The sequence below is a fragment of the Gracilinanus agilis genome, chromosome 4, assembly GCF_016433145.1.
Source record: "Gracilinanus agilis isolate LMUSP501 chromosome 4, AgileGrace, whole genome shotgun sequence".
Classification (NCBI taxonomy): domain Eukaryota; kingdom Metazoa; phylum Chordata; class Mammalia; order Didelphimorphia; family Didelphidae; genus Gracilinanus; species Gracilinanus agilis.
Window position 1 is genome coordinate 515,580,563 of NC_058133.1, and position 13,876 is coordinate 515,594,438.

Sequence of the window (13,876 nt, forward strand, 5' to 3'; positions counted from 1 at the left end):
AAAGAAAGGAAGGAAGGAAGGAAGGAAGGAAGGAAGGAAGGAAGGAAGGAAGGAAGGAAGGAAGGAAGGAAGGAAGGAAGGAAGGAAGGAAGGAAGGAGGAAAGAAAGAAAAAAAAGAACCCAGTGGTCTCTGAGCATGGAGGCCATTTATAGAAGGCAGTGGGGTCCAGTAGTGAGCATTCTTGCTCAAGGACAAAGGATCTGGATTTAAATTCTGGCCATGCTACTTACTGCCTGTGTGACCCTAAGCAAGGTATTTATCTTCCGTATTGACCATGGGAAGACAAATTTAGAGCTGGAAGGGACCTCGGAGGTCATCAATCCAACCCCTTCATTCTACAGATGAGAAAAATGAGGCCCATAATGGTCAGTTAAATGACCTCTCTAAGGTTTCTAAGGAAGTGTCTGAGAGAGGATTTGAACCCAGCCCTTCTTGACTGTAAGCCTAGCATTCTTTCCTCTATATCTTTGGGAGTTTAGCCTAGATGACTTCTAAGAATCCTTTCAACTCTGCATCTCTGAATGGAGCCTGTGACCTCCCCCCCCCCCACTGCCCCAGTCTCCCCTGGACCTTCTTTCTTCTATAAAATGAAAGAATTGGTGTAGATGACATCTACAGTCCTTCTAGATGGATCACCAAGCCTCAGTTTCCCCCTCTGTAAAATCAGTGGGTTTGAGTAGATGTCCTAGAAAGTCCCTCCCTTCCAGTTTAAGGTCTGTGGCCCCATGGCATCCTCCTTACGGCACTTTAAACAAGTCAGTCAGTTTGCATTCGATGCTGGCTCTGTGTCAGCTGCCGTCCTAATCATGGGGGCTTTTGAGCATGTGATAACCCAGGCCAGAGGCATGTGCAGTCCTAACGCCGTCCCAGACAGCCTAGAACATGGGGCTCATAAGTTCCCCTTTTTGTTTACTAGCAAGAAGGAAAAACAAAGTCTTCCAACCAATGTATTGCTTTCTTCTCTTTAGGTGGCTCGACTGCTCCAGCCATCGGTGCTCTGGATTGGAGACACTGAAAAAACGTTCTACAGAAAAGTGCCCAAGAACGAAAAGGAGGTGATGGCCTGTTCCTGCTTACTTCCCGAGCACTGTGGGCATGGAGGGTTTGCTTTCCTGTCGGCCTTTGGGCTGGAGGGCGGTGGGTCTAGGGGCCGAAACGTCTCCTGAGGAAGCCTAGCGCTGTTTGAGACGAGTCACTAGGGCCATAGGAGAGCAGGAGAACAGCCCGAGCATGATATGGTGGGAGGAACCCGGAATTTAGAGAACCCTCTGACACTTCCTGTATGACCTTAGGTAAGTCTCTTCTCTCTGGTTCCTGCATTTTCATCTGCCAAATGAAAGCGTTGGACTAGAGCTAATAACAGTAGCTCGCATGTGTAAAGGGCTTTAAGGTTTACAAAGTGCTCCCCGTAGGATGATACTTCATTTGATGGCCGCCGTGAGCCCTCCTGGCCCCACCACTCCATGATGGTGTGATCCAAAGGAACGATAATCCAGTGGGGGAAACAAAGCCAAGAGGAAAAGGGTGAATGAGTGGAAGCTGGAGACTGAGTGAGCCCTTCTGAGAGCTCTCTGATGGGCCTGAGGAAAAGAGCAGGGAGGCAGCAATTATGATGATGATAAGGACTTCATTTTGTCAGTAATAATAAACACCGCAATGCCTGACCCTGGGAACAAAGAGCCTCCATCCTCCTGGGGAGGCTCTGTCTGTGGGGGCACCTCCAGGGAGCCCGGCTTCAATTGTTTCCTTCCTCCTTTTCTCTCTTCTCCCAGCCCCCACCCCCACCGGTCCCCTTAACTTCCCCCCTGCCAATCAGCAGGCCCTTTCCCACAAGTTGGCTTTTTCCATTTTTTTAAATGAAGGCAGCTTTCCATGATTGTTATTCTGCATCAATTTGCACCACAGCAAATAGTGGTTAGCTGGGAATTTCTGATTAAATTCATAAGGGTTTTAATCACTGGGAGCCCTTATGTTTTATACATCACTCTGAGCAGGTAGGGATGATTTGGATGAAGAGTGAAGGCGGCGGCGTCATCCTTTCTTCTGCTAAATGATCGCTGATTGCCCCATCATTTCAGAAAATGTTTAGAAGCCTCGTTCATTACTTGACACGGCGATGGCAATTGGCTCCCTCTCGTGGCTGAGAGCTCCATTAAAAGGAAGGCATCCTGGCGTGGCTGAAATGCCCAGGGCAACCTTGATCCCCGCAATTAATCAGCAGTGTGCCAGGCGCTCTCCTAGGTGCTGAGGAACCAGGTTGGGGCTCGCTAGAGAATGCGATGGCAGATTTTAGCCATTTCCTTCATCTGCATTCAGGAAAGGTTCTCAGAAATGTTCCAGGAAAAGGGGGGGGGGGGGGCTGCTGCTCTACACACTCGCCAGGCCACCACTCAAGGCAGAGACCCGGGTTTCAATGCTTGCTTTGTTAGTCATCCCTTAACAGCTCAGCCTTAAAAACGAGAGGTTTGGACTCGGTAATCCCTGAGCTGCCTTCCAACCCTACGTCTGTGCTTCTGGGGGAGGTGAATTCAAAATATTTAGAGGACTGCCCTGTTGAAGGGAGATTTAACACGTTTCTCTTGGCCCCAGTGGGCAAAATTACGATTCATGCATGGGTGGTATGATAGATAGAGTACTGGACTTGGATTTAGGAAGATCTGAATTCCAATCCAGCCTCAGATGCTAGACTGTGTAATCCTGGGCTCTGCCTCAGTTTCCTTATCTGAAAAATGAGGATAATAATAGAACCTACCTCCCAGGATAGTCCTGAGGACCAAGTGAGATACTGCATGTAAAGTTCATTGTAAAACTTAAAGGGTCATAGAATTCCTAACCCTCTTTATGATCATTGAGGAGACATTGAAAAGAGGCCAGTTTAGTCTGGATGTCAGGAAAATCTTCCTAACCATGAGAGATCCCCCAAAAAGGAATGGGCTACGGTCAGGAGGGAGGGCGTTCTCCTTCACTGGAGGTCTTCCAGTGGAAGTTGGCTGACTCCTATTGGGGATGTGGTGAAGGGGAATCCTGGTGGAGGATAGCATGGATTGAGACCCCTGGGGTCCCTCGCCATTCTGATATTTGGGAACTCAATCTCCTTCCTCATTCCAGAATCTGTGCTGTCACTCCAACCTCCTCTTCTGGGAGCTGGTCAGTGGTTCTCATGTGCCAAATGCTGTAAGGCAATCTGCGCCTGCATTTTCCACCCCATTACACTCTGTGACTTCATCTACCAAAAGCCATCCCGACATCTCAGTCTCTGTGTGCCATGCGGCAAGAGGACAGCTGTGCTGGCCATCGTCATCATCATCATCATAGGGACTTAATGGCACTAAAGCAAATTGGAATTGCCTTGTGAAGGCTTGCCCTCATTAACAATAGGCCACCCTCACTTGGCTGGGCCAGCTAGAAGGCAATGACTTGAGAAGTTGCCCAGTAGTGATGAGGAGGAGAAAGGGGATATCAACCAGGTGTATCAATGTGTGCCTGTGTGTAGATGGCTCCAATCAAACGGCTCAAGTGCAGGAAGACCACTGATTAAAGCCACCTTTCATTGCCCATTCCCCTTCCAATGGGAGCCTGCACACACACACACACACACACACACACAAAGATTTTGACTCTGGGCACATACCAGTAACAATGTCAGTGGCCCAAAGTAATTCAGAGGGCAAACTAAGGATTTTTAAAATTCCAGAGACTGGAGTAGAAGAAATGAAAAGTTCTGCCTTCCAGCCAACTATCCTTAAAGACCTTCTGGTGATTTTGTATTGTGGTTACCATCTACATGTCTCTGGGGTCTGTTAACTGTCAGGCAGATGGATAGACAGACAGATAGAGATGATAGGTGGATGGATGGATGGATGGATGGATGGATGGATGGATGGATGGATAGAGTGATATTTAAATAATCCATGAACAAATGGGCAACTGAAGCAAAAATTATGTTGGAAATTTGAGGCATATCCTACAGCCATCTATATATCTGCTTGTTCTGGAAGAACATTCTAGGACACCCATATTGAGCTGGGGACATCTCACCTGGTCTATAGATGATGTTGAGAAGTCCCAAAGCACTGAGGTGGCATTTAATTCATGGGCACATCAACCTTAAATTGATCTGGCTTCCTTATAGGCTGAATATGGAACAGTAGAAAAGATGGAACATTTGAGGTGCCAGGACATGGATACAGATCCCCCAAACTCCTTGTGACCTTGGGCAAAACGCTGCTCCCTCAGCTTCCTCACCTATAAAGTGAAGGGCTTGGGCTAGACCACCTCTCCAGTTCTAAAGCCATGTCCTAGTACTTCAAGCTTCCTAAATTTCTGCAGTTGAAGGGAAAGTAGGCAGGAGAATTAGTGACTAACGAATTGAGGTTCTTTTTGTAGGGGAACTCCTTGACATTCGAGACAGAGTGTAGATAACTTGCTCCAAAGTAGCAGATACATAATGCAATGGATAGTGTCCTGAACTTGGAATCCTGGGATCTGAATGAGCTCTACCCCTTCCAACTAGTGTGACCTTTGGCAAGTCACTTGAAGCCCTTTGAGAATTGCTTTCCTCATGTGTAAGATGAGAGGGTTGGACTCGACCTTTTAAGGATTCTTTCAACTCCAAATTGCAGCTTCCATGAAAGAAGTAGGACACATATGACAGCATTAAAGACTTCTGGCTAGAAGGCACCTAGAAGGCATTTAGTCGAACCCCTTCACTTTATAGATGAGGAACCAAGACCCAGAGAGAGAAAGCAAGTATCCTACTATCAAATCACTCAGCTAGTTAATGCCAGAGCCAGGAATGGGAGCTGGAGTCTCCTGATTCGAAGCTCGATACACCATCATCCCATTGTGTCAGCCTCTCAAATACCAGAGATGAGTATAACGAGAAGTATTTATTGTTGCATTAAGACAGTGTCCAGACCTGGGTTTAACCACAACTTCAGAGTCATCCAAATTAATACAATGACCCAGAGCAGTAAAGGAAATGAGTTCCTGTCTATTTTCGCTGTCTCTTTAAGAGCAAGATTGGCTGGATAGGCTATCGCTTCTTTGTCGATATTGGGTCAGGTGCCACCTCAAATCCTTTCTACCAAGTGCTTTCCAAGTATAAAATTAGTGTTGTTTGCGTTATTTAATTTATTCGAATAAAAATGAATGAGCCAATTACATTATAATGTAATCCAAGAGATCGGCTGAAAAGGTAACCAATGATTGCTCTGTGGGGGTACTCATTTCTGTCTGCTGAAGAATAGCAGGAATTACATTAAAGTATCCCAGTAAATAGTCACTCTCACCTTCCCAAGCCCTGCCGTGGCCTCAGGGGAAGCCCCAGTGTTGTTCTGGGAGGGAACTAAAGCCCACCTTCCCCACTGGGTCCCCAAGAAGTCTTTATCTTCTGAGGGATTCAACTTCTCCACTTTGAATTAAGGGCTAGTGCTCTGGACTTTGGTTCAGGGAGGCCCTTGATTCCTGCTTGAGTGACTCGTGCACAGGAAAGGAGCCTGTGGCCGACTTTATCATCCTTGAGCCTGGGCTCTGAGTTCTCTTTCTCTGAAGTGGACAAAGCTTCAGCTTGATGCACCTCCATATTGTAATTGAAGATATTCATCATAGGAGGAGATCAAACAAAGTCCGTCAGAAATGAAGAGTTTTGAGGGTCATTGAGTAGCAAATGCCAAAAGTGGGATCTTTTAGTAACCAAAGAACTTTGCCAGTATTTCTGGTCCTCCTCACTCACCCCATTCCAGGGCCTCTCACCTGCACTATTGCAGTAGCCCCCGGATTAGACTCTTCCTGCCCCCTCACTTTTTTTTGCCACTTACTTCCAAAGTCATTTACCTAAAATATCAACCTGACTCTGTAGTCTTCCCACTCAGTAAGCCCCAGCGGCTCCCTCTTGCCTCTAGGATCAAATATAAAGACTTCTGTTGGCCATTCAGAACCCTTCAGAAGCTGGTCCCTTCCAGCTTCCAAGTCTTCTGATCCTTTACTTCCATCCATTCACTCCATGATCCAGCTATACAAGGTGACTTGTTAGTCCTCCTACACAATTCTCTGCCTCCCATGTCCCAATGTTTGCACTCACTGGCTGTTCCCCCTCTCCCACCTCATCTCTAGCTATTAGTTCCCCAGGCTTCTTTCAGATCCCACCTTCTGCAGGAGGCCTCCCCTCCTCTTTACTTGATGCAGATACTAATGCCTCCCTTCTGAAACTTCCTCCCATTTGGGAGGAAGTTTCAGAAGGGAGACATTAGTGTGTGTATATATATATATGTGTGTGTGTGTGTGTGTGTGTGTGTGTGTGTGTATGTGTTGTATGTGTCTAATTATTTACATGTTACATGTTGTCTCCCCAAGTAGGATTTGATCTCCTTAAGGGCAGGGACTGCTTTCACCCTTCTTTGATTGCCCAGCATTTAACATTGAGCCTGGTACATAGTAGGTCCTACCAGTGGTTCCCAAATGTTTTTGGCCTCCTGCGCCCCTTTCCAGAAAAAAATATTCCTTAGCCCCCTGGAAATTAATTTTTTAAAAATTTTAATAGCAATTAATAGGAAAGATAAATGCCCCTGTGGTCATCACCACTCTCCCTGGATCACTGCAGCACCCACCAGGGGGCGGTGGCGCCCACTTTGGGAATCACTGCTTTAGTTTCTTTGGGAATCGCTGCTCTAGATGATTGCAGGATAAAACAGACATGAGTTCCTCGTAATCATATCACTGAAAAAAAAAAACTAGCATCCACCACTCACTCCCAAGAGTATCCTTAGTGAGCTAAGAATGCCCAGCAGAAAGAGCCTTGGATTTAAATTCAGAGGGCCACAGTTCTCTCCCCTGCAAGTTCCAAAGTCTTGAGCCTCAGTTTCCTGAGCTATAAGATAAGGAGGGTGGAACTGATGGCTTCCCAAGTCTCTTCCAACTCCAATTCCTAGCACCTCTGAATGTTTCCCAAGGGACTACCAAATAGGATCAGTAGACCTGCTAATATCTTGGATTTGGAGATGGAGTCTGGAGTTAAGACTGAGATGATGGCTTCTTCCCCAGGGCCCCCATTTGGATGGATCGCCCCTCTCTAGAATCTGGGCAGTGAGCTTTCCCTGAAAGAGATCAGTGAAAACACAACTGCACCTAGAAGGGCTCTACCCAAGCTGTAGCTGCTCCACACTTCCAAGCTGATGTAATGGAAAACTGATTTGTTTGAATGTTAAGGTGGGAATCAATTGAGCAAATCAATCACCCAATTACCCCACCCCACTTAAAGTAACTAACAAGATGCTACTCCCTGGTCTTTAACCAGTGGGAACACCTCTACTGAATCAATCAAGCAGAGGCTTTTCTAGGTAGGAAAAGTCCTCGAAAGCCATTGGACGATATGGAGTGGCATTAAACGGGAAGCCTATTCAAATTGGTTGAAGAGGCTTGGCCAAGCCCATCTAGAGTGGCGGGCTAGTATGGAGCTGAATAACTTGCCCTGAGTCGTTAGATCGCAGACTAAAGCTGGATGGAACTTTTGCAGCCATCTCATACAGCTTCTCATTTTGCAGATGGGAAAACTGAAGCCCAGAGAAGTTTCTTCATTTGTCCAAGGTCACACAGGTATTAGGGGACAGATTTGACCCATTCATCACTTACATCATTTTAAACTAGAAGGAAACTTAAATATCTCTAATGTGATCTCATTTTTGTTGGTGGTGTTCGGGGTTTCGGTCATGTCTGACTCTTCATAACCCCTTTGGGGGTTTTCTTGGCAAAGATGCTGGTTTGCCAGTTCTTCTCCAACGTATGTTATATATGAGGAAACTGAGGACAACAGGGTGAAGGGACCTGCACAGGGGTCACACAGTTAGGAAATGTCTTTGGTCAGATTTGAACTCAGGCTTTCTTGACTCCAGGCACTGCACTGTCTACCGCATCATCATTTAAGAAATGAGGAAATTACATCATAACATAAACTTTCTGAGGGCAGAGAATCTATCTTTGGTTGACTGCAGGAGCCGCCGAGCAGGACTCGGAGATGTTTGAGGAGGATTCCAAATGCTCTATGGGGACGTGGCAAGAAAGAAAACAGTTTTGTCATTCTATCCATTCACTCTTCCTCTTCTCTGTTGTATTTTCCTTCTATTTCTCATCACCACCCTTTGTTTCAACTCAACAAATGTACGAAGTGCCTCCTCTGGTCCAGGCGGTGTGACACAGAGGAGAGGGAGTGAGCTCAAGTCAAGAATCCCAGAGTTGAAGCCCTATCTCTGACATAGACTGACTGCGTCATCCTATACAGCTTGATTTCCTTCTCATGTCACCAGACAACTGTCTAAGACTCAGTTCCAGAAAAGGGGTCCATCTGCATTGGGAGAAGGAGTTTACCCCTCAGGTGCTCCCTGTGCTGATGAAATCACATTTATGTCCCTTCAAAAATATGTAAATTAGGGGGCAGCTGGGTAGCTCAGTGGATTGAGAGTCAGGCCTAGAGACGGGAGGTCCTGGGTTCAAATCTGGCCTCTGTGTGACCCTGGGCAAGTCACTTGACCCCCATTGCCTATCCTTACCACTCTTCCACCTAGGAGCCAATACACAAAAATTTTAAATATGTAAATTATAATGATCATTGGTGGTGACATGGAAGATGGTTGAGACACATATCCTGGTCTCTCTGAACTTGCACTCTATTGTGAATGAAAGAATCCAGAGCTCAGAAGAGCTGTAGAGGTTTGGTGCCCTGAGGTGCTGGGCTCCAGTTCCCTGGGGTAGAAGGCCCCATACATATTGATGAGACCATAGGTCATAAACACCCTGGGTGGGGGCATCATTAAAGCCTAAGCCTGGGGTTCAGACTCCAGTGGCAGGAATAACAATTCTGTCTCCATGTCCTAGCCTAATCAGTCACCAGTAATAACCATCACTAAGCCTTGGCCACAGGAGGAAAGTGGGGTGGTCACTTAGAGTGAGGTTTCATGGGGGCAGCTGGGTAGCTCAGTGGATTGAGAGCTAAGCCTAGAGACAGGAGGTCCAGGGTTCAAATCCGGCCTCAGACACTTCCCAGCTGTGTGACCCTGGGCAAGTCACTTGACCCCCATTGCCCACCCTTACCACTCTTCCACCTATGAGACAATACACCGAAGTTAAGGGTTAAAAAAAAAAAAAGCTAGCTATTAGAGTGAGATTTCATGGCTCTTGGCCCTGACGGCCACCTGAGATGCACCCGACCTTGGTGGCAAAGTTCCCATGAACGCCACCTGGCTGAGCCCAAGGACAATGCTGACCCAGCTGCCATGATGCCAGCAGCCTCGGCATTACTGCACCCTCAGTTGCCTTCATGGGGGCCTCGGTAGCCACCTAGTCCAACCTCCCCCCACCCCATTCATTTTCCTTCTTGTCCCTGTGCCTGCCTTCTCTCGGTCCCTTATTCAGTCCCTCCCAAAACACAGAAAAGGAAGTTCTGGGAACCAAAAGCAAATCCTCCTTTTAGATGTTTCACATCTTTTGCTATTGTGTGACTTCAAAGGTCCAGAGGCTTCGCAAGCACCAGGGACAGCTCTTTATGTTGTGTTTAGCTGCTTGTGGATGCCCACTCCGAGGACCCACCATTTCAGGGCTAATGGAATGCTAACAATGCCTGTGCTATAGCCCAAAGCCACTCAAGGTTGCTTGGTTTGAGCCTTTTCCCTTCCTTAAATGCAGACTCTGAAATCACGATGGGTTCCAATCCCACTTTTGTCATTTCAAAATACACACGAGACCGGTTCTTTTCTCCCGGGGCTAATATATTTAGTCTATCGATAGTTACATGGTTTGATCCTGCCTAGTCAGTGGGGAAGGGCAGCCGGGTGGTACAGTGGAGACAGTGCCAGGCCTGGAGTCAGGAAGACTCATCTTCCCGAGTTCCCATCCGACCTCAGACTCTTACTAGCTGTGTGTCCTTGAGCAAGTCACTTTCACCATGTTTGCCTCAGTTTCCTCATCTATAAAATGAAGTGGAGAAGGAAATGGCAAACCATTCTGATAGCTCTGCTAAGGAAACCCCCAATGGGGTCATGAAGAGGCAGATATGGTTGAAACAACTGTTCAACAACAACAATCCAGGCCCTGTGCTAAGTGCTGCATCCTCAAATATAAAAGCAAAAGCAGGTCGCGCCCTCAAGGAGCTTAGCTTCTCATGGTGGGAAGGGCCAGGCTCCGTAACGTCCAAGAATTCTTCCAGCTCAAAATGTGTGACCCACAGTGATTCCCCAAGGGCCCAAGCAGCTCCTCCTTGTCCCCTCCCATACAAAAGCAAAAGGCATCAAAAGTATTGAAGAATAACCTTTAACCAATAAGCTCCATCTCCTTCCATGACAAGGGTTTGAGAAGGCTGGTGATGAGACCTCGGGATACTTTGTTATGCCAAACACTGAAGCAAATATTGAGCTCCTCACTTAAAAGAACTCATTCACCGAGAGGAGAATAAGAAGGAAAAAAAGCCTGCTCCAGCCAGGCTTCACTCTGAAGCCAAGCAAGCTTCCTTCCTGCAGAGAAGCAGCTGGGCGTTCCCAGGGTGGGCCGGAGCATCGGCCCTTGAGACAGGTGTTTCCTTCCTTCCTTCCTGCTTTCTTCCTTCCTCTGTTGCACAAATGACTAACAGAGGAAGTACCAGCAGCCCAAATCGCAAGGAAGCAAGTCCTGAAATGACCAGACATGCCGATTGTTGTCCCAGGACACAGAATTGAGGAAAGTTCCTCACTGAGAAAACTTCACAGTGAGTTTAATCAAAAACGTCTCCTTAGGGGCAGCTGGGTAGCTCAGTGGATGGAGAGTCAGGCCTAGAGACTGGAGGTCCTAGGTTCAAATCTGATCTCAGACACTTCCCAGCTGGGTGACCCTGGGCAAGTCACTTGACCCCCATGGCCCACCCTTACCGCTCTTCCACCTAGGAGCCAATACACAGAAGTTAAGGGTTTAAAAAATAAAATAAAATAAAAATGTCTCCTTAATGCCTAGCACAGCACCTGGCATGTAGTAGAAGCTTGATAAATTCTTAGTGCTTCAATGGTTTGTCCTGCTCTTCTGTAATCTTTCCCATTTATCAAGGTAATCTGCGTGTGCATGTATGTGCTCTCGATCTGTCTGTCTCTCTCTCCCTCTTCCTCTTTCTCTGTCTGTCTATGTGTACGTGTGTGTCTCTTCCTACCCTCTTCTCTCTTTGTGTGTCTCCTCATTATCTCTTTTTCTGCCTTTCTTCCTCTCTCTCTCTCTCTCTCTCTCTCTCTGCCTTTCTGTGTCTCTTTTTTCCGTCTCTGTGTCAACCTCTCTCCTCTTTCTCTCTCCTAGATGGATCCCAAGCGCCTGAAAAAGCAACTGCCCAAAATTATAAAGATGATGAAGCCTGAGGATCGAGTTCTGATTGTGGGGACCAGCAAGCGCCCCTTCGAGGCTGATATCAAGCCCCTCTGCAAAGTTTATCAGAAGATCATCATGATCCCCAGGCCAGACTACGCCTCTAGATTTGGCAAGTGCCCCAAATCTTTTTTTCAAACCCCATCAGTATAGCTCAGCCACCAGTTGTGTTCTTGTGACTAGGCATAAAGCAAGGGGGCATTCCTTTCTTTCCTCTCCCGCCTTTCATCAGAAAATGATTTAAGCAAAATGCAGACTCCGGGGGAGCCTCCACACCTGAAAATTTCATTGAAACATGATGTGGGGAGTAGAAATCACCTGCTCATAAAAGGGCAATAATATGCCTTTGTTCTGGTGTGAATATGTTTCACGTTGTGTAGACAAGATGAAGCTGGATGAGGGTTATTATTTTTGGCCGAGCAGATGACAAGAGCCCTTACGGATGCTAATGTTTCTTTGACAGGAAGGGAGAACTGAATCCCTCACTGAACAGACATTTTGCATCTTTTTCATAGACTCTCGATCTGTTTTCCAAAGCACCAAAGTATTCAGGTTCAAAAAGGACAAGAAAGCAGTGGCTTCTCCCCACCTCAAACCTGAAGCATCCTTTGAGCTCAGGGCTCTTCATTGGCTCTGCCTCACTGATGTTTGTTTGTTTGTTTATTTGTTTGTTTGTTTGTTTTTAAACCCTTGTACTTCGGTGTATTGTCTCATAGGTGGAAGATTGGTAAGGGTGGGCAATGGGGGTCAAGTGACTTGCCCAGGGTCACACAGCTGGGAAGTGACTGAGGCCGGGTTTGAATATTTGTTTGTTTTTAAAGAAGTCCAGAGCTGTTTCTTTTCCCACATTTTAACATAGAAATTCACCTCAAGAAGCCTCTTTAAAGAGTTTTGTGTATGCCAGCCATCATGTGAGATGTCCTGTCTAAACTATGTGCCAGCACCGTGCTCTGGGCCAAGGATACAAAGACAAGAGGGACATAAAAAGCCCTGCCCTCGAGGATGATAGATCTTCCCAGGGTCATACAGCATCCCACCCAGTCTGAACCAATGAGCATTTATTAAACGCCATCTGTGTACTCTATGTACAAGGTGCTGGGAAAACAGAGACAACAACTCAACAGCTGAGCTGCCATCCTACTGGAGGGAAACTCATCTAGCTCAGGGACTCAGTGGATAGAGGCCTGGGCTTGGACTCGGGAGATCCTGAGTTCAGACCCTGCCTCTGACACTGACTGGCAGTGTGATCCTTGGCAAGTCACTTGGCCTCAGTTTCCTCACAACAGCACCTACTTCTTAGAGTGATCGAAGACCAGCTGATTAGACCGTAAATTGCCAAGGTGCCAACCTGAATCAACAGAGAACATTTTCTCACCAACAGCTCATTGTGCTGATGAAATCACAAGTCCGGACCCAATCCCTATCATACAATGTGCTAGGCACTTCCTAGATGCTGGGACACAAGGAACAAAAGAGAAACAATCTCAGCCTTCGAGGAATTAACCCCCTATTGGGAAGGACAGTAAATCTAGAGAGACTAAATATGATGATGATGATGATAATAAGGTTTTAGGAAAGAAGACTGACAATTGGGAGGGATCCAGAAAGACCTCATGGAGAAGGTGGTGAGTGAGCTGTGTCTTAAAGGAACCAAGAAATTCTGATGTGGCGATTAGGAAGGAGGGCATTCCAGCCTGCCAGTGTGAAGGTGTAAAGATGGGTGATGGAGATCTGTGTATGGGGAAAAGAGAGAATATTGCTTTAGCTTAATGAAGCCAGGCTGTGTAAGGCTTTGAACCCCAAGCAAAGGAAGTTTTATTTGATCCTAGAGGCAATAGAGAGCCACTGGAGTTTATAGGGATAATGATAAAGCCACCTAACAATTGTATAGTGATTTAGTATTTGCAAAATGCTCTGCACATACCTCGTGTGACAGATTGGGGGTACGGAGGGGCAGAGAATTTGGCCAGACTTGTGATTTAAGACCACTTCAACAGTGGAAGGTTGGAGGAACTCGAGGCACCAGAGGATAGAGCTAGGAGTAATGTTGTTGTTCATCCTTCATTTTTGAAGAGGACCAATGACATCATGGGGGGATATCTTGACTTGAGTATGAATTGGATTTCAGTGAGAAAGAGTTGGACAAACTTGTCAGCTTCTCTCTCACTTCCAGAATCATTGGTGTCCAGTGACAAGGCAAAAGTAGTAATAACTAGAAATTTCTAAGAAGGAAATTTCAGCTTGACATAAGGATTGGGACATCAGGGATCACTTGCTATCCCAGCTCATCCCTTCCCTGTGTACTATGCCTGGCCAACAGGTCTTCCACTGGTAGAATTCACTGGTAGAATAAATCTCATTGTTACAAGATATCCAGAAATGCAGTAGTCTTCCTGAGAAGGCAAAATAACGACATGTGTTTTCAAATAGCTTCATAGAAAGTCCCCTGTATACACTGTCTCATCTGATCCTTACTATAGTCTTGGGAAGTAGGTACTGTTATCTCCA

General features: G+C 46.5%; 1 protein-coding gene across 1 annotated transcript in view; it reads left to right on the plus strand.

Annotated features, from left to right (window-relative positions):
- The window catches only part of IQCA1 (IQ motif containing with AAA domain 1), a 266,158-nt gene that overhangs the window by 241,031 nt on the left and 11,251 nt on the right, over positions 1–13,876 (plus strand). Inside the window, exons 19-20 of the mRNA XM_044675690.1 lie at positions 970–1,056; positions 11,303–11,480. Coding sequence (XP_044531625.1) covers positions 970–1,056; positions 11,303–11,480 — 265 coding nt within the window. The remainder of the gene's footprint in view (positions 1–969; positions 1,057–11,302; positions 11,481–13,876) is intronic.